The sequence below is a fragment of the Nomia melanderi genome, chromosome 2 (assembly GCF_051020985.1).
Source record: "Nomia melanderi isolate GNS246 chromosome 2, iyNomMela1, whole genome shotgun sequence".
In the NCBI taxonomy this organism is placed as follows: Eukaryota; Metazoa; Arthropoda; class Insecta; order Hymenoptera; family Halictidae; genus Nomia; species Nomia melanderi.
Window position 1 is genome coordinate 9,657,825 of NC_135000.1, and position 21,453 is coordinate 9,679,277.

At 47.8% G+C, this 21,453-nt stretch overlaps 1 protein-coding gene across 3 annotated transcripts in view; it reads left to right on the forward strand.

Annotated features, from left to right (window-relative positions):
* The window catches only part of Ca-alpha1T (Ca[2+]-channel protein alpha[[1]] subunit T), an 80,057-nt gene that overhangs the window by 25,580 nt on the left and 33,024 nt on the right, over window positions 1–21,453 (forward strand). For all 3 annotated transcript variants that reach the window (XM_076365284.1, XM_076365283.1, XM_076365286.1), the window contains 11 exons: window positions 9,984–10,087; window positions 10,841–11,016; window positions 11,359–11,451; window positions 11,671–11,849; window positions 13,230–13,402; window positions 13,899–14,242; window positions 14,736–14,960; window positions 15,494–15,623; window positions 16,291–16,595; window positions 17,196–17,347; window positions 17,560–17,763. In XM_076365284.1, coding sequence (XP_076221399.1) covers window positions 9,984–10,087; window positions 10,841–11,016; window positions 11,359–11,451; window positions 11,671–11,849; window positions 13,230–13,402; window positions 13,899–14,242; window positions 14,736–14,960; window positions 15,494–15,623; window positions 16,291–16,595; window positions 17,196–17,347; window positions 17,560–17,763 — 2,085 coding nt within the window. The remainder of the gene's footprint in view (window positions 1–9,983; window positions 10,088–10,840; window positions 11,017–11,358; window positions 11,452–11,670; window positions 11,850–13,229; window positions 13,403–13,898; window positions 14,243–14,735; window positions 14,961–15,493; window positions 15,624–16,290; window positions 16,596–17,195; window positions 17,348–17,559; window positions 17,764–21,453) is intronic.

Genomic DNA, 21,453 nt, shown 5'->3' on the forward strand with positions numbered 1-21,453 from the left:
TCTCTCTCTCTCTCTCTCTCTCTCTCTCTCTCTCTCTCTCTCTCTCTCTCTCTGTCTCTGTCTCTATACATTTCTATCTCGGTCTCTCTCTATCTTTGCCTATCTGATTGATTGTTCTTGGAAGGCGGACGCTTTCGACTAAATGCACATGCCCGCCGATGCCCGGGTCAATTCTGACTCGTGGCCTCCGGTCGTCCCCGTTCACTCGAGTCTTTTTCCTTCGTATCAAGGGGTGTTTCCTCGACGGCGGGTCACCCGGGACCCGGGCATCGGCGGGGGCCAACGATTGATTATTGTCCGAGTATACAGATGTGTATTGCATAGTGTGTCACGCAACAATAGAAGCATGCCACCTTGCGGCGGAGTCGATTAAAATACTATTTCGAATCGAAGCCGATCACGAAAGGGTATTTTATCTGTCTCCGCGATTTCATGGACCTGGCGCTGCGGCAGTCCACGTATCGTATGTACACTCTGTCTCTTTCTGTTCTCTATCTCGCTCCGCGTATACAGGGTGTCGTCTTTCCATCGATCCGCCCCGCGCGTCGGCGGAGGCCCGTCGCGACGCCGAAGAACGTTCGCGACGATAGTCGGAGGAGTTTTTCTCGCGAGGGTCATCGCGTTGCCAACTCTTCGCGGTTTCGGCCTCGCTGCTGTTGCAGGGAAATCGGTTGCCTAACCGAGGAAAGCGGCTCCGATCGGTCGATCGTCTCTCCATTTGTCTTGTCGATCTGTTGTTCGGTACGGTTGTAAACCGTAAATCAAAGACGTCATCCCCAATTACTTTCTGATTTTGGCAAGCAGCATTCAGTAGATCTGTATCGAACATCGGAATTTATTAAGATTTCCCAAGTTCTGGCGCATCCCACGATTGCCGATCAACGGTGAAAGGTTCTCGCTTCTCTTGGTAGAATGCGCTCCATCGAAGTCTTCGTCTTCTCTGTTGTCTGATTTTCTCTGTGTCGCAGGAAACGATCGATCACCGGCATCGAATCATTATTTATCGTTTAAAACATCTTCCATCCTCGAAATTCACGGACGCGGGACATCTATTTAGCTGTTGTTCCTGTTCTTCTCTGGTGATTTTCTCCTCGTGTTTTTCAGAGTAAGGCCAAGCGAGGAATCTACGATACGAGAACGTAACGATTAGAGGAAGAATGATTCCACGGAATTACACGGTTCGCGATCCAGCCAGGATTTCCGAGGTTCTCCCTTGGAAGCAGATTTCGCAGTGCACGCTGTGGAGTGTTTTCTTTATGGCCGGAGAGGATTTCCCTCGGCAACGTTTGCGCTCGCCGCGTACTCGCATCAAACCCCGAACTTTGTTTCGTAATAACTAGACCGCGGTTGTATAAATACATTTACACGGTTGTAACCTAAATCCCGAGGTTAAGAGCTTCGGTAATCTGGAGCCGAGATAAAAGTCACGAAAGCTGAAATTCCCTCGGAATTTTCTCATTCGACGCGTTGCGCGTTCCGCGTTCGGCTATTCCGGTTTCCTCGTTTCCCAGTTATCGATGCGCCGGAACGGTTAAACGTCCGAAATGATCGTCAAAATAAATAATTCCGTTGCAATATCGCGACGTGTATACTCGTCGCAACTGAAAACACCGTCGTTTCTTCGCGACTCGTCACCGGTTTAACGAATCTCGAACAATTCCCAAACGCGATCGCAACGACGCGAGAGTTCCGTTATCTAATCTGATCGTAAATCCTAATTGACAACGCGGCACTCTTCGAGGCGCGTAATGGCTTTCCGCGAATTTGCTCGCAGCACGAAAAATACGTTTCGGGCGCGGCTCCCGTGTTTATGCAGCCCGGCGAATTAATATTTATCTGGTGCGGCGCAGTCCGAGGGTAAGCTCGGCCGGCTTAAGAAGGTTCTCCGCAATGTCTCCGTTAAATGTCACGTTGTGCCTCGTCCCGCGTTGAAACGTGACGCGGCCTGACTCTCGTTGGACAGAGCTGCCACCGTTTTAGAACTGCTGTCCAACTCCTTCCTCCGCTCGCGAACCTTCGACGAATCGTTATTTTCACCTTTCTTTGAACAACGGAACAACGTGGCTGGAATCTATATACTTTTTCAACGAATATTTCAATGTCCTCTTTGATTATTCCTTTGCAACAGAGCATTCGGGATACCGACCCGTTTATCACAATTAATATTCAAGTATGCTTCCCACTCGTAAATATGTAGTCGAAAGTTGAAACTTTCATAGGAAATATCGAGCAACGCTTGCACTCTACTTTCAATCGACGCCCGAAGTTAAGAGGATAGATTCGAATCGAATTATCTTGGGAGATATATTTATAAAAGGCGTATGAAAGTTAGTTCGCGTATAGTCACCGACTATAACGAACTCGGCGAACTGGCAGACTTGACCCTACCATTGTCGAAATTTTCCGCGCGTTTAACCTTCTTTCTCCGTAGAAATATTTTCATGTTAATCATGTGCGAGTGCGACTGCATCCCATGTATGTAGCATTTACTGCTACACTCGGACTGCCTGTTTTCAATGAAATTTACTCGAACGTTGAAAACTATCAGTGGTAAACTACCGGTATTTTTACCTTGATCGATATTTATACCGTGCCAAAGTTTCATTTCGTTCGGCTGTTCTCACGAATCGATGCTCCCTATTCTCGACGTGTCTCGATATCGCCGCCTTCAACGTCTTCGTGCACACGCTCTGCTCCCCTCTAGATCTACGGACCGATCTCGTTTGTCTGTCTCCGTTCCCGTTATCAGCGCCGCAATCTCTATCACGTCGTTTCACGGGTTCGCGCCCGAATTTATGGAGTCCGACACAGATTTTTCGATCCTCCGCCGAGGACTATCGAGCGATTCAAGTTTCCCATAACCCGCGAAGCTTCTTCACGGTTCGGACAATCGCGAAACAAGGATTCGAAAGGTGAAATCGACAGGGAAAGATCGCGATTCCGAATTCGCGCGACAAGGCGGCCGAAGTGTTAATGAAAATGTCCTAGCTTGTTGCCAGCCTCTCCGCGGCGTGTTCGAAATCCCATTTATTTCACCGGCGGCTTTGTTCAGCCGGTCGTCCTCTATTCGTGCTGGTCATTCAACCGGCGAACAATAGCAAACGCTCGCCGCGCCGTGCGAGAACCGAGTTTATTTGAAAAGATCCGGAGTTCCTACCGTCGAGTTCCGCGCCGCTCCCTCGCTTCTCGATTCGATTAGAGTTCTCGCCGATAAACAGCCAGAACACTTGCTGCTGCTGCTCGGGTGTAACACGGAGACGGAAAGTTCGAGGACTGTTACGCGTGGCCGAGAAAGATGGAGTTTCTCTCGCTGGGTGTTTCGTTTATAGATTAATTGCCAGCGATTCTTAATAGGTTATCGATCAGCGGCAAATTAGCATTGAAAACCTTTCGCTGAATCGTCTTGCGCTAGGTTCGGCAGCTTCGTCAGCGGTGATGTCTTCTCAAATTGTCACTCAGCGTCGATGAAAGTGAGTGCGACGAAGGTAGGATGCAATGATGGATAGTCGCGATGATGTTGGATATCTCGAGTTCGCGAAATTGCTGATTCGTATCCTGATATTCTATGATATTCTCTGCGAGTAGCCAAGTGCAGCCTAGTGATGCTACTAATCTAACGTGTTCTTGACTGAAGATGTCAGCGATACCGAACGAGACGAAGTATATCGTCGAATATCTTGTAGTTTCCAAATTCTTCGTTATTATCCGAATATCTAAAGTACACGTTCGCCCTACGTTTAACCAAGTCGAGCCTAGACAGTAGAATAACCGATACAATTCGTGTCTTCCAACTATTCTTTCTCTGTTCGTCCGATCCCAATCAACGTTCCATAAAACGAAGGACCGCCGGTGAATCGTTACTCGTTAGAGAATCGACAGGGGTTCTCAACCGGATCATCGATCCTGAAAAAACGGGCCTCCTTCGGCACGTCCTAGTGCGGCGAAGCCGCTAATTAAGCGACGCTAGGCGCGTTGCTAGCGCGGTGTCTATTCCGGTTTACGTGGCCGGCTATTCTCGACCGTTTATCGACTTCTGCGCCGACGTTACGTTCTTTCGGTTTCGCGGCGCGTTACAACGTCCCGCGTTTCCCACGTGCGCCTCGTTCTGTCCACTCGATGCTGGCCGTCTCTATGTTCAACCTTACAGCCGTTAAGCGCGATTCAAGTACAGCAGGCTCTATAAATAATTTTTTTGCGTGATAAGTGGTTCACGAGTCAACTCGGATACAGAATGTTGGACTGCTCCCTGTATAATAGATGGAATGTAGCCGTCGGAGCCCATCGCTGCTTGTAAAATAGCGGTCAGCGTCTATAACCTTCACGGCTGACTAGGTGTCCATTCAGATACGTTAATTCGTTCGTTACGTTATCGTTCGCATTGTGCTCCCAGTAATTCTTCTCAGCTTTCGTTATACGAATAAGTCAGCGTCGCGAATGCGACGACGATAACAACTGGCCGATCGTTCCGCGATGCTGGATCTAGTTTCCGAGCCATCCCCGAACTTTAGACTCTAAAAGCTCGAGTCTGCTGTACCGGTGCTCGGAGTTGTCGAAATTTCGAAGGGCAAACTAGCGAAAACGTGTAGAAGCTCGGGATCCCCGATTCGAGAGGATTAGAACCTCGACGAATCGCGGAAGGGTTGCTCCTTATCTCTTTTTACGAGCCGAGACGCGCACTTCCGCCGAACGGAGCCCGGATGTTCCCGTTTCGTGGATTCGGTGGGAAGTTACGGTTCCCAGACGCTCGAAGTTCGGGTTCCCCGATCTTTATCTTTACCGCTGTTCTTCGGAACTTTCGCGTAGGCTTCCCCGGGAACGAGCCGAATCGCGGGGAACGCGGGGCGAAGTGCAGCGGTGTGCATCGATTTTCGAAATTCCTGCCTAACCGTCGAATCGAGGGAGGGAACGATGCGGAATATATTTTACTTTACCGTTGCGTTCATCTTTATTATCGTCTCGGTTTGTTTAACCCTTCGCGAACGGAGATTGTTCGAAGTATACAAAACCTTTTGCAGATCCTGTCGAGTCACGCATCGAATGGTTAATTAATAGAGAATAAGGAAACCGTTTACCGATCGCTTGCCGTTCGAGTAATTCGATCATTTGTCTGCAACTTAGTATTACGAACATGAAAGTCCGATCTCGGCGAAGCGTCGACATTCGTCCGCAAAGTGTTAATTTCGTTTGACACTATTTATCGCGGCGATATTTTCGTTGTGTCTGAAAGAATTCGAAGTGTTAAAGAGACAACAGTCGGCCGAGTGTCTCGAAATCCGGGAACAATTCGGAAACCGGACCGATTCGGCTAACGAGCGGCTCGATCGTCATCCCGACTATTTACAATAACCGTTCCCGCACGGCGAACCATTAAAATATCCCGGAGAAACGCGGAAATTCGGGTCAGGCCGCTCCGAAAGCAGGCAATCCGCCGATCACTCGTGTCATTCGCGGCTCCGCTGAACAGGGGCGCCTACAGTCACCGTCAAAAATCAATGAGGAACAGAAACCCCTCGCCGCCGGCGAATTCTGGGCACTCGCCGACACTCCGCCACAGAATTCCCTTATATTTCCGGGAGACACGAGAAAGACGGAATTATCGCTAACTTCTGGAGCGAATTCTCCTTTTATGGAATCTCGGGGCTCTCGAAGTCAGGAACAAAGTCGGGAGAAAAGTGAATTATAGTTGGCAGGTCTCTATTAACCGTTTGCACTCGACAATATTTCTTATTACAAACACATTCGTCTCTTATTATCTTTAACGTGTAATCTGTTTCTTTATTATGAATTTTCATTATTTCCTGATCAATGGTATTCCCTGCGATCAATGTAAAAGATAATCTCGAGTAAACCAAGAGAGAATTCTGTTTCAACAGACGTTCCGCATAGCTTCGATATAAATGTTAAATTGAATTTCCCATTCCACGATTTCTCTATATCGAGTGCAAAGGGCGTTGCTTTTCAGAGCGGAGCCATGCATTTTAAGTTTCTAGCGATTCGAATTGATATCAACCTTGGAGAAATGAGAATTGATTAACTTACGTGAATACCTAATTTTTCATCTTGACCATTTCGGAAATGAAGGGCACGACGCAGAGTATTTAGGTGATCGAATTTTTCCTTTGATCGGCGACCAAGCAATTACGAGGGAAGTTTCTTGTTGAGAAACGAGGCAGCCGACGCGTTGCGTCGGCCGCGCCGATACGAGCGGCGCGCCGGGGTCCGCATAGGCGTATCAAAATCCTTTGTATCGGATTTTCTAATAAAGAACGAGGATCCAGTGGAATATTTGCGCATACCCAGAGGGAATCGTTGTTTATGTGGCGGCCTTTTCGCCGGATATTCTCTGTGCATGCGCGAATATTCCGGCGGATTCCCGGTGTCTATTAGAAACTCCGATACAAAAGGTTCGGATACGGCCGCGCCGCGCTGTTCCGTCGACTATGTGGGTCACGCAGGCATTTCACTTACGTTCCTTCGCCGGAAGTGTCGTCGAACTGTACGAAAATTCTTCGAGAATCCCCTTTCGAAATGAAATTCAACGCGAGAACCGCTGTTCCCTTGTAAGCTCGTCGTATGGAAAACTATCTCTTCAGGCGTACATCTTATGGTAGACTCATAGAAACTGAAATATGATTTTGTAGGAAACTTTGAAAACATCTCTGTCGAATCCTTCGCTTCCTAGGTTAGACTCGCGGTGTTTATAACACGAAAGAATCCTCTTTAAAAGCTTGACAAATATTTACAAATATTTCCATCGAATCCTTCGGTTCCTAAGTTAGACTCGCGGTGTTTATAATACGCGATAATTCTATCTAAACGTTCACTCCTCTGTTTTACAGCGATTATAATCAAGTTTTCGCGGAAGCCTGAAAAAATCTGCCAGGAAGAAGCGTGGCTAGGAGTTAGACGAGGGGCACCCGGAATAGAATTTCACCTCGATATCCCGGCGGCGTGCGACGAAAAATTGAAATGTTCCCGCGGTCGTATTGGTTCGGACGCTGAATACAGATCGCTCGGTTATCCGGGAAATCCGCCGATCGAATTGCGCGGCGAACAACTGGAATTCGCGTAAGGACCCGCGATCTAATTACTAGACAACGCCGGCTCGCGGTGACAAGCGCGTAGAAATACGCGGCGGTATCGGGCGCATCTCGCTATTAAGTGTTTTTGTCACGCCGAACTGACATTGTTCGGCACGCGGCGCGCCGCGGCGCGCGATGGGGATGAATAGCGAGCAGATAAGAGGCAACCTCTCGAAGAAGACCGTTTACTTTCTTGCGTCGGCGGTTTCCTCGCTCGCCGCTTCTCCTCGTCGTTCGCTTTTTTTTCTCTCGTCTGTTTTCGCGAGAACCTCGAACACGATGTCGCGCCGCGTACAGCAAACAACCGGCGAAGAAAATACGCGGAACCGAAGGGAAATCGATCGGCGGACCGTTAACGAAGGAACGCCGGTGTTCCGGGGCGAAACATTCGCGTTCCGAGGAGGCAAGTCGCTCCGATTCTCCTCGAAAATTCCGAGCAAGTCATTCTAATTGGTAGTTCTACCGTGAAGTTGATAGGACGCGTATTAAAGGTACAGCAGGCGGGAGAGACACGCGGCTTCATTGTGATCGTGCGGTGGCTGGGATCTCAAACAAGGCCACTGCTGCGCGCGCGAGAGAGAGAGGAGCGCAGGGTACAAGTGTTACGGAAGTCTGCCGCTTCGGAGGGCTGTTGTTCACTTCACACGCCTCGGTTGCGCGCGAAGTATACGTACAGGCGCGCCGACCGCGCGAAGGAGAAGAGGAGTGCATCGAGTCAGACGCGACCCGGCGAAGCGTCTGACTCTCGCGGCACTCGCGTCACTCGCAGCTCTCGTGTCGGCCGCTCGTTAGCTCGACGGTCCATTCTTTCGATTCTGTTTTTTCTATTCGAAACTTCGCCTACGCGCTCGACGTTGGACGTTCACAGATTATCGTCAGGAGTGTTTGAACATTTGAATATCCGAATGTTGCTGTAGGATTCGAATAATGACGAGGATAATAAGAGGTGGAGATTGATTAAAATAATAACGATAACGGTTAATATGGTTGTCATGTTGCTTGCTATCTTGCATATTTAATTACGCTCCGTATACATATACTGTATATATATATTTTTTTTGTTTGTTAAACACCAACGATATTTATAATGCGACAGTTTTCTCTTTCAACTAGGCCATCGCGTTCTGGATCCATCCCACAGCGAAGTACAATTTCCTCGAGCATTCCGAGACTAGTGCGAGATAGAACGATAAGATAGAATAGTTGTTGTAAATATTCCATGGCGTTTCGAACACTGTAAATACCGGATAGAATCGAGCGGCTTTCGCTCACCCCGGGACGGCCGCAAGCAACGATTCGAATGCTGCATTCTTTGAGCCACTTGCGAGAGATTGTTAGCCGAGCACACACACCGGGATATGTATCGTAGTTGATTGCGAGTTGAAACTTAGATATCCACGCAAACACAGGGACCGAGTGTCGTGCACAATTAGCACTGCTCGTTCAGGTTCTCGATCGCGAACGGGAACGGTCGCCTCGTGTTTTTTTCTGCATGACGCGGATGCATCATCGAATATCGGAATTTCGGAGTCGACGCACGTCATTCTGCTCCACTGTACTCATATATCTCGAGTTTACGGTATGTCCCACTTGAATGCGATCGCGAATTATTATTGTATAATCTCTCGTTATAAGCGAGAACGAACCGGTTTCGAATGAACATCGTACGCGTTCACCTTGTGTTTATTTTATACTGACATTGCGTTGACCTTGACACTGTGGAGTTCTGCGAGGATCACGTTCGAATCTCTTGAATGTGAACTCTTCACAGCAGCCATATATAATATTCATTCGAAACGTTCTCACCAGTTTGTCGATAAGAAAGAAAAGTACAGAAATAATGGTGTAAACGCAGTTAAACGGGACGCACCGTACGTTCCAGGCTGTTCCGGAACCGATGAAAAGCCTCGAACGAGGATTCGCTCGTGCGTCGGCCCGCTTTCGAAAAAAAAAACCAAAATTGTATTCGCGCGTTGGCCTTTCGATGGAAGACGGCCGGGGCTGGGTCTGTTCGTTAGTTGGCCACTCGTTGCAAGCACGAATGCATGTGTGTGCGGGAAGGGTCGTCGAGGAATTCATCTTTTCGAGGACGGGGCCGGTGAAACGAGCAAATTTTATTCGGCATTTTCATTCGGTGCAGCCGGGTCACGGGACGCTCTACAAAGCGAGAGCCGCGCGCGTTGCACACGGAACCCTCGGTTTCCCGATATCGCCCGGCGAAATTGCATCGCGCTGTTCGAAAGCGAAATTTTATTATTCCACGCGACGGCCTGGATTTTCGATAATTTCACCCTTTAACCCGTCGAACAACGCGAGTCGGAGAGTCGACATTTTATCGCTCGTTTCGAGCGCGTAATAGCGTTACGGTATGCTTCTCGTAATTTACCGAGAATTTTCTTCTAAAATGATGCTGCGAATTTGATGAGAATTGTACTGTAACGGAACAGACGTTAGAACGTTGGAACCTGTGTAGATAGAATGTGTAAATTAATCGAATTATAGATTATATAAGAAAATTAGAGAATAATTGCTCTGTGGCTTTCGAGAGGGTGTACCAATCGATGCAATTTCTACGGTCGCGCCTGTCTGCACTGGATCGTCACGATTCACGCGGCTCGCGTTGTATACGTCCGTGTCATAGGTCGCGGGGATAGCGTATGATACACACACGGCAGCATATATACACGGTGTACGCATAAAACGTAGCATGAGACCGGTGCATCCGTGCATAAAGCATATACATGAATACATATATATATACAACCACTTAATTGTAAGGAACGATACGCATATAGATATATACCTATTGTATATATGTATATGGGCGAAAGGCGGACGTCGAACGCGGTGTTCGATATTTTTTTCAAAGCGATATTAATCGTGGCCCATTGGTGTTTCCAGCGATCTCGAGAAGTACTTCGAGTATCAGGGTCAGGACTACATTTGCTCGCGGCCCGACGACAACGGAATGCACTCTTGCAGTAACTTGCCGCCGCTCAAGTTCGGTGAGTGCGACTTGCGTTTCTTTGACAATGGAATGTACATTTTCCCCCGTTTCTCTCTTGCTTTTACTTTTGCTTCTGCTTCTGTTTCTGGCTCTGCTTCTGCTGTTTAACCCCTTGCCCTGTGACCACGAGAAATGTTTCGAATGAAAGACTATTTGAATATTTTATATTAGAATATTTTATTACCTTGATATTTTGATATTTTGACGTGTAAAGATTACTTCGAATATTTCCTCTTCGCAATTAACACGTAACGAATGAAATATTCCTCGACTTTTCAAAATTAATAAGTTCAGCTTAGTCGAGAAAGAAATCATATGGCAACGGGTTGACGTTGACATGTTGGCTTGGCAACTGGGTTATTTATGAGGTATTATCGCGAATGAATGTTTATTATATTCCGTACAATAATTTATCATATTTCAGTTTCGCATCGATAAAAGTCGACTCTCGAGGAGAAACGTTTGTCTGAAAAAGTGATAGTAATGCTTTTTTTGTCCATAGTAATTGCGATAGTGAGAATAATAATAATATTCCCGATGGTGTCGATTCGCAACAGAGAAATCCCAGGGAAATCAGAAAATCCACAGGTTCCCCAGTTGCCGAGCTATCATGAAAGTTCGAATCCACTCTATGCTTCTCGATACTTCTCGAGTTTTCGAGTTCCGTTGAGAAAACGGCGCCGTAGAAGCCGCACTGCGCGTCGTCTCTCGATATCGCGGAAAATGCTCTAGCTGTGTCCTCGGTTTTTAGGAAACGTGATCTGCAACAACACCGCGTTGCCGAACAATAACGCAACGTTCATCAGCAACGAGACCTGCGTTAATTGGAATTACTATTACACGGAGTGCAAGGGTCAGGGTAACAATCCTTTCCAGGGAACGATATCGTTCGATAATATCGGTCTCGCCTGGGTCGCAATATTTCTTGTGAGTGTTGTCCTACTTCTCCCCGTCGCGTTCGCCGATCGAACGTTCCGCGCCAGCCAAATTTTCGGATGGCTCTCCCAACTTTCCCGAGCGTTTTGCCAAAAATCTGTTTTTCGACTTGTCGAGCGTGCCACTTTGTTATCGGTATTTTTCCCCTTTTTCCTCCGTTTTTTCGCCGAGCGTAGATCGCGGATAATAAATAGAATGTTCCCGAAGATTGAGAGAATTCGGTGGAACAGTTCGGTTCTCGCGATTGAAACCGGTCGGTTTCTCTTATCGAGATAATGACGTTTCTTCTATTGAAATAACACAACTTTTTCTATATAATAATCATTGTTGTAGGTAATTAGTCTCGAGGGATGGACGGACATAATGTACTACGTGCAAGACGCTCATTCGTTCTGGGATTGGATTTATTTCGTCCTTTTGATCGTGGTACGTTCGAATACTTGACGCTGTAACTGCCATGCGACTAGTTGTACAAACTATAGAGATACAACGTTTAAATAAACTTGAATTCGATACTTGATAGACCAAGTATAATAAATTCAAGTATAATAAACAGAGAAATGCGCTTCTCCTTTTTATTCGTCTAATTTTTAGGATCACTCGTTTGCTCGCTCGCATTGAACGTTCTCGATATTTGATTCGCAGATCGGCTCGTTCTTCATGATTAATCTGTGCTTGGTCGTGATAGCGACGCAGTTCTCGGAAACGAAGAAGAGGGAGATGGAAAGAATGCGATTGGAGCGGGCTCGGTTCCATTCTACATCCACCCTCGCGTCCTCGACGAACACATCCGAGCCGACCACGTGTTACGCGGAAATCGTTAAGTGAGTAACGCGGGAGAATTCCTTCCTCAATTTTTCCCAACGAATCGCTTCAAGGCTTCCGCGCGAAATCGTGCGTGCCGAGAATATTTTCGTTTAACCCCTCGCCGTCTGTTTTCTTCATCGATACAACTGTTCTCTCATTAATATTCCGAATAGGCATTCTTCTCGAAACCAGAAGAGAATTAACCAGAATCGAGCGATCTTTACGATTGTTTGCTTCTGTTCAGAATCATCGTGACTCTGACACGTCGTTACGAGGCAAGGGGTTAATTCGGTAGTCGCGGAGCATGGTTTCTCGTTATTTATATGGATTTCAAGCACCATTCGGCAATGAGATTATTTTCGGAATTCCCGACAACTTCCGACGCGTACCGCGAACTGCGCCGTTAGGATCGTTGCTGACGAGGTGATCGAAGACGCTGGCGAACTCAAGTATTCAGTGATATACCGTGTCGCGTCAGCATTACAGAAAACAGCGATAATCCCATGGAAACGTCGAAGTTAATGCGATCTCGCGTGTAACGTTGTGACTCGACTGTACCGCCGAATTTCGACGTTACGCGGAACTTCTCATCGAATCGTCTCGTCAACGTTGCACAAAAGCGAGAACATTAGAAGAGCATTCTGAATGCTCCAGCGACTCGACGACCGTCCGACGCGCGTCGAATGGAACGTTAATCGAGGAACCCGAGCGGAAACGGTTGAGCACGGTGCACGCAGGGGAAATTGGTGTCGCAACGGCGACCGTGGTAAACGCGGTGTGCACAGGCGAAAAGATAGAAGCGAAGATATCTAAAAATTGCGCGATTCCCCGTCAATGGAACGGCATAATTTTAGTAAGATATCGATTCCCCCCGGCTTATTTTTATGCTCTCCTGGCAACGAACGCGCGCGCGATTCACGTGTGTATCTACGCGTCCCGCTGGCACGATCGCGATTTATGTGTTTACCTTGTTCGGTCGAAGCATTTTTGGCGACCGAACCAGCGGGCGACGAGAAGTTTAAGGAATCCTCCTGGAACCGGGTCGGGGTATATTTTTAAAATGGTCCTCGGCGCACGAGAATCTCGGGAAATTCGGGTCAAACTATCAACGTCGGGATTTCCTTTAATCAGAGCGAACTGTTTAACCGTTCCAGGACGATATTGGCCGTAGTAAAGATTTTATGCGTGCATCCAGCAAAAAATCCTGCGAGGTTTCTTCTTATTGTAGCTTTTAAGAATCCAATGTGCAATTTAGCTTCCTTCGGAGGTTTCGAATGTCTCGGAAAGGCCTCGAAGGGTCGATTGTTCGAATGAAAAGCGAGATCAGAGAACGGAGGATCGTTAGAAATATTTTAGAGCTGTTGATCTTTTGCGAACTGGAACCTCGTGGTCCCCAGGTACATCGCGCACCTGTGGCGCAGGGGCAAGAGGAGGCTGATGAAGAGGTACCGACTGTATTTGTACAAAAGACAGCAGAAACGGGAGCAGAATTTACTGAAGGAACAGCAACAGCAAGGACATCCGTTTCGGGGAACCCCGGCCGGCTCCGCGTCGAATAGATTGCCCGGAGGTAAGCGAGCAGTTATTTTCCAGTTGTTTCATTTATCTTGTTCCGACTAGATGATTTATTGTATCTGTTGATGGCACCCGACTCACCAGACATTTCGTTTACATTCAGAAGAACCGAACGTCTTCAAATCCGAAGATTAATTTGAAAGAACTGCGGATTAATCTGAAACATTTCAGCTTGAACAGATTGAAGATTAATCGGAGACATTTTAGCATCCCTATTACGGGTCCAGGATAATATCATAGTTCAAGGGGTCGAAGTTTATCCGCAAATACTCGACGAAGCAGCTGATCTCTCTGTTGAATCCTTTCCAACAGTTGCATTTGCCTTCTGGCGAAAGATGGCGCATTGAATCCCCCGTCAAAGCTGTAACTCCAGCAGAAAAGTCTTCTCCGATTTCGCGGTAGACCGATAAACACCAGGCTCCTAGGATGACGACAACTACTCCGCGAAACACTGCTGAGAACCTTTAAAAATCATTTGTTCGACATTGCAGACAGAAGATTCCATCACGGAAGGTGTCCTCGGTTGCTAGCAGCGTTAGAGTACGCGGAGCATCAGCAGCAGCAGCAGCAGCAGGGAATAGGCAGTGGCGGTGGCTCGTTGACAGATTTCACTGGCAACAGCCCACCGACGCAGCCAGCGATCCTCGGGAACGCTGTCGCCAGCAACGGAGGCAGCAACGGGAATCTGGCAATTGCTCCACGCGCCAGCCCTGAGGTTTCTGAAGCCGATATCTCGTCGAACGTGTGCAATCGTTTGGGCATCCATCGGACGTCGTCTGTGTCCTGCAACAGCAGCGATAACATCCTGTCGAATGCCACCGAAGCTAGCATACAGGTGTCCAGATGGAACGTTTTCATGTTTAACGATAGAACCACTGAATACCGTGAAACGAGACACGTTCCCAAAGTTGCTTGAAAATTGTTGGGAAGGTGCTTCTTCAAGGAATGGATATAGAAATTGATTTAGTAACATGGAAAGTGAATGACGCTCCTGGAGTTTCTATGGGAACACTCGGAATCGCTAATCTCACTGCTTCTAGTGTTCAAGATATGAGTCGAGTGTACGGAGTGGATACTTAAACTCTGTACACTCGACAGATATTCTCACTGTGAATAGACTGTTCAACGAATGTCAATGTTTCCCAAAGACGAAGCTACGTATTTTCAAAGCTTTCCATTTCACTCCACGCTGATTATTCGATTTCAATTCTCTTATTCTATTCCGACGAAGTTCCACGGAGAATTTCATATTGTACATTGTAACTGTACAAAATGTCAAACGCTGTAACACGCTCTGACGGTTCGTTTTTCGGGTGGTGCTGTTCCAGACGAACAACGCGCTGCTCAGTCCACCGTGTATGCATTACCGACGGCGAAGCAGCGTGATGTTCAATGACGTGGTGCTGTTGCACGGCAGCAACAACAACGTAGGGAACGCGCTGCAGCCGAGCTCGACGGTGTCCCCCGGCGAGCGTAACGTGTGCTCCAGCGAGAAAATGACGCAGACAGGCGACGGGAACGTTTGGTCGAGTCCGCTGGCTGACCCCATACAGGTACACTCCACTGACTACGGTGCGCGCCGGGATCAATCGTTTGCCCAAGGTCATTCCCCCCACCGTCATCCCTCGCGTGCACGGCACTCGCGTTTCGTATGCCGATCCGTGTTCCCGTACGTTTTTCGAGTGGTTTTTCTATTGCAAAAGAAACTGGAGACGGTTGGACATTAGTCGGAACGTTTATGAATTAACTACACAGGTTTATATTCGATTATTACCATTATTGTCGTTTATATTATCATTCTGTTCTATTTCATTCGTTAGTGGAATACATTGACAGTAGCTGGTTAACTTTGACGATCAAAGAGAGAACAAATGTAAATATTGAAATGGGTCCAATGGGAGGTTTCTAGGTTCTCAATGATTCATTTGATTGTATACCGAATTTACATTGGATGACGAACACCTGTTGGGACACGTGATGCCCTGTCCGCGCCGTGTCTCCTAATTCACGGGCCGCTATAGCGGTTTCCATGAAACGTGCCCGTTGCATTTGCGATGATATATATCATGTGCACGTGTCGCCGCAGTTGCAGGCGGAACTAAGTAGAAGCGAGGCGATGACCTGTCAAGAGTTACTGGCGCTGGGCGGTGCGCTGAGCGCCGCGTTGCCCACGGGCCAGCTGGCACTGGACTCCTTCCTGAACTCGCTCACCAAAGGTACGCCAACTTGCCAGGAGGCGGTAGCCTCGTTCTAGGTCTAAGCTCGTCGGTGATCACCTGATCGATTGTAATCGTTTCGACCCCTTGCGTCGGCCGAGTTTGCGCTAGATATATCCACTGTTTCTTTGGGACTAGGCAAATTAAGAGACGAAGCTGTTGTACTTGAACGTGCCACGGATATTGATGCATCACTCGAAGCTTAACCGTTCGCGGCAAACTTCCGAACTCGAATGTTTCACGTTAATTTAGTATTTTGATGTTTCGATACTTAACACATTGCCAGCCGCTGTCACGCTCGCGTGACTTATTTTCTTAATGCCTTCGTTAATAATAATTATATTGCGACTGACTATGTTGCGAACAATTGCGTAAATACCACCGTTGGCGAGTAGTAGAACTTGCGTTGCGAGATGCGAGAAATGAACGGCCGGCAAAGTGTTAATATCAAACTTTGCACGATGCATCGCCCCATGGAATACCGCGACAACGTCGTTCCTCAATTTCCATACGAATTACCATCGAAATAGTTTCAGCAAACGTGATCCGCGTTTCGTGAAAGAGCCTTTAAAAACTAAAGAACACATCGTGCACGAGAGGATACTCGAAAGAACGAGATAACAATGAACTTTCGAGCGCCACTGAACGCGCACGATATTCCCCGCAGGCATAAGGGATCGACATATTACGCTGGAGGATCGCGCGCAGTGGCTGACATCGGACATCGATAATTGCTCCTGTTGCTGCGAGCTGCAGGCCACCGGCGACCAATGGCCGGACGAGGCCGACAAATGGCCGAGATCGTCGCGGGCGAGAAGGCTCCTGAGAACTTGCGGCGGCTGCTGCGTGTGCGTGGTACGGTGCATAAGGCGGTCGATCAAGAAGCTGGTCGAGCACAAATACTTTCAACAGGGTATTTTAGTGGCAATTTTGATCAATACACTGAGCATGGGCATAGAGTACCATAATCAGGTCAGTGTGCCCCTTCCCGCAGACGAAACACGATATGTACCCGGTGTCCCGTGATTGTTGGCAGAATCGAGGCTCTCGCGTCCCTCAAAGGAGCCAAGTAGAGCCAGAGTCCCCGACAGCCTTGCCATCGCTTTCCTCGTCGTGCGAAAATTCGATTCGCCAGGGAAAATTGCTTCCTCAACGGAAATTCTCTCGATTGTGCCACGAGTCACGGGGCGCCTGGAATTAGTAGACGGGCTGAGTCAGCGAAAGTGGAACGCCCGTGCTTGTATCGCCGGAATCGGGAATGGACGACTGTTCTCGACGTCGGACGCGTCGCCGCGCTGTCTGCAAGCTGAGAAATCGCCAGGGCGACTGCCGATGGTTACTCCGTTGCCTCGGGGTTCCGGACACTGTCGCGTCGATGCTCGTCGCCCCTGCGACTCGGCTTGGCTGGCTGGCGCGTCTTAACTAGAGAATAGAATCCGCTGCTACCTTCTGCTTCCGGTGACTCGGCCCACGAACGTTACTCATTTACACGGTAGATGGAGTAGACGACACGCTACGTTTCGAAACGCACGCACCGAACGTGGTGTTCTTTTTCTGTTCGTCGGTCGACAGCCAGAGCAATTAACCGTAGTGGTTGAAATAAGCAATATTGTGTTTTCGGCCGTTTTCGCCGTGGAAATGTTACTCAAGATAATAGCGGAGGGCCCGTTCGGCTACATCAGCAACGGATTCAACGTCTTCGACGGGGTTGTCGTCGTGCTTAGGTACGTCCGTGAAGCGTCCAGGCCTCGTGTCTGTACAATTGTTTGGCTCTGTGATCGTCAGTCCTCTTGTAGAGCGTCATCCTCTACGAGTGTCCGAGCGACTACAGAGGTTCAACGATCAGTTGACAGCTGTGTTTAGCCATGATCGTCGATCCTCTCGTAGGAAGCATCCCCTAAGAGTGTCCAAGCGACTACAAAGTTTTACCGATCAGTGTCGTAGAGATCTGCCAGGCGTTCGTCGAGGAGAGAAGCGGCAGCTCCGGGCTGAGCGTGTTGCGGACGTTCCGGCTGCTGAGGATCCTGAAGCTGGTGCGGTTCCTGCCGAACCTGCGCCGCCAGCTGTTCGTGATGCTGCGCACCATGGATAACGTTGCCGTATTCTTTTCCCTTTTAGTACTATTCATCTTTATATTCAGGTAAGTGGCCCAGCCCGTTCCCGTCCGGTGATCGGGAGCAACCGTCGCCTCTCCGAATTCTCGCGATCCGCTACCCGCCGGTTACCGATCGATCCGGGAGCCAGGGATCGCCGCGGTTTCCTGCTCGCGTCGTTCACCAGGTACCGAGTCGTGGGCCCGTTCCCAAACCGGCGTCGCGGGCCAGCTGTCGGGTGTCGGACGGTCAACCAGCACCACCAATCCCATCAGCCTCTAACGTGCATCTCGCATGATCGCCGACGCAGCTCCGGGAGTTCGGGTTCCTCCGTCGATCGACGTTCTCGTCCTCGATTCTTCAACTTTTCAGCTACTCTGTCGGTCATTATACTGTGGCTACTACCACTACTACTATCCTACAGCCTGTAAACTCTTCCCTAATCATCTGTCCTCTTGTAGAATCGTTCTCGGAGAGTGTCCAAGCGACTATAGAAGCTGCCTTTAGCTACAGGTCATTATACTACTGTACACTATGACATACAGTAGCTTCCGCCTACATCGTCCTCTCTCAATCTTCTCTCTGCCGGTATACAAACCACCATCTACCCCAAGTGAATGAAATAATGGAATATTCTGCTAGCCACAGGTGACAGTGCATTCATCGACCGCAGTCGAATAGAAGTCGGTAGCTAAAAGGTTCGGCCCTCGGATTCTCCCGAGCGATCGAGCTCTGACGAGAACGATCGATCCTCGTCGAGGACCTTCCGGCCCCAGCATCTGTAACCGGGAAACGGGTTCCCCGTGCAACCGAGCCTCAGTCGCGCGATCATCGCTCCCCGAACCCCATCGAGCCGCGCATCGTCATCGCCAGGCGACCACGTCTATTCCGCCTCGATATACTCCCTGTTCTTTTTTCTCTTGTTTATGCGCTTCGCCATCTTGTCTCACGGTATTTGGATCGTATGACGCGTGGTTATGCATCGTCGCTGTCGTTTTCTTTTCGCATCGGCGACCGAGTCGCGGCAGCCAGCCGCGCACCGGGTGGCCCGTTCAAACCGGAACGCCGAGACCAGTCCTGCCGGATACGGGGAATCTCACTCGTGATTCGTGTTTACTCATAGTTCTCGTCTAACGACAGGAAACGTTTAACACCTCTGCCGTTCACTTTGAATCTATCAATCACGCGACGCGTACTTTAACCCTTAGCACTCCAGGTTGTCTTGTAACCTATCAGCAACTGCAACTAATTTTTATAGTGTTCCTAGCGAAAATGAGAAATGCTGTAACATATCTCCGATCTTTTATTTTCCTTCTTAGAAAATTTGGATGTGAAAATCGAATAATTTTAGGGTAGCTTCTTTAAGACTGATTAAAATATTTAATATTACAACTGGTGCAATATTGGAGCCTACAGAGTTCAAAGGGTTAACGAACTGCCAACTACTTTTAAGTAAACATCTACACCGGTCTGCGATAAAGTTTCTGATTTCTTATCGACTAATTAACACGTAGAAGTACTCGATTCGTAAAAGGGTGAATTCGTCAAGTCCCAATCCGGCGACACTGGGCCCACCGATCGGTCGTATCGGTTCGGACCGACCACCGCGCACGGCCGCGCTGTCGGACCTTGTATACCTATTGTTTCTCATATTTGTTTGTTTCTTTTTTTCTTGTCATTCTGCGATTTGTTCGTTCATTTGGTATTCGAGTTATGAGCGTGTTCATCGGCAGCGTTCTCTGACGTTGTTCAATGGTAATGGCCGATGTATATATATGTATATATATATACACATATATGGGTGTTTTGCTGGCACGTGTCTACGAGGGATGTCTTGTTGGCCCTTTCTCATGGCTTGAGGCATCGAACGTGTTCATTACTTTTGACCGTTCTTACGTTTCTCGTTTGTTCTTTAGCGAACACCACCTTTTGCTCTTTATATACATATATATGATACTCCTCTGGTCTGTTCTCTTTTTTTTTATCTTTTCTTTTTGTCCGAGAAATTCGAGTATATGGTATATATACATATATATGTATACGTATACGTATATACAGGAGGATTGTCTCTTCTCACGTGTTTGCATGATTGCTTCTTTATCTAGCGACGAAGCGTCACGGCTGTATGTGTATATATATGTCTATATATATATATATATATATATATATTACGTATGTATATACGTATATGCATATACAACCTGTACCTATTTACCTGTCGATTTATTACGTGTATACTCGTCTCTTCTGTCGCTGTCGCTACCAGTCTTCTTCCGTTCTACTATCTTCTAGCTGTGTACTGTTTCCTTTACTTCCGTTTCTACCTCTACTTATCTTCTGTTCTTTCTTCTGGTGACGGTGTATTAAACGACTGTTCCCATCGGATCAACGACTACAGAGATCGACGTGTTAAATCGATTCTCGCCCCTGCGCATAGAATTCTCCACGAAACCGACGATTACCGGAGGAAGCTTCTTAGAACGTGGAACGTCGAACGTTCGAAGCTGAATTCCGAAACAGCGCGAGTCGATCGATCTTTCCTTTAATTCTCAATCATTGAAAATATATCGAACGATCGAAGAAATTCGAATACTTATCGAGGCGATCCACGAAACGAGAATCTATCAGGTGAAATTTCGTTTGATGCACGCGAATCGAATACGTCTGATAGAACAGTTTGATAATTAACGAAGGTAACGTCGGAAAGTGGACTCGCGCTGTTTCGGGACGCTCGAATCCGTCGGTGAATTCCATGGGAACAGGCGGCGGTGATTTATTATACTGTCACCGGTCGTTTTCTCCTTTGGTTTTCTGGTATTTTCATTTTGTTCGTTCGAAGTGCCTACAAAGTGCGTGCGCCTCGGTGTGGCCTCGTCTCGATATTTAGTCAGCTTGCGAATGATGAACGGTTATGTACCCTACACAGCCCTCGGTTCTCTTGACCATGCTGCGCGCCAGGCCTCTCGCTATACCGGGGTCACCGCCAGACGCCACGGGAGACCGTTCTCTCATTTCGATCAGTTTCGTTTCTCGGTTCTTTCCCGTTTTTTTCCTTCGGCTTGGTCAGCCAGTGTTCGGCATTGATTACTGGAAATTCTCGTTTAACTTGGCTACGTTCTCTTGTGTAAATCACCTGGTCGATCACAGTCGATCTCGAGAACTCACCGAATCGATCAGATCCTTTAACACCAGAACTACGTAACAGTCAAAATGACTGGTTTCAACGTTTTTATTTCGTAATTATAGACATCTTAAAAGCATTGAACATTCGAAATGACCTTGAAAGTAAATAGTTTCACTTGAACACTATAACGAACGTCTGAAGAAATTGATAATGATCGATTATTACAATTTTTATAGGGATTACATGTTAATCGTATTAAATGCTCGGTAGTCCTAGTGTTAACGACTAATCGTCAGACGAATCAGATTACTTCGTGATCGACCAGAGGAAAACGTAATCGAATCGATCCCACCGAGAACGGTAACACAAAAGTAACAATATTGAAACGACTGTACGTAGTTCGACCGGTTAACGATTCAAATTGCAGTGGTTAACCGCATTCGATCGAAGCGATCGTCGATCGTCAGCGAATCTCTGCTTAACACTGTTAGCGACCAATCGGTCGTCCTGCGAGCAACGCGATCGAATTTCTCGTTGCTCGAGTTATTATCATCGCTATCGCTATCGCCGACTGTCCGAAATGAAACACGACCACGATCGCTCGCGAGACAAC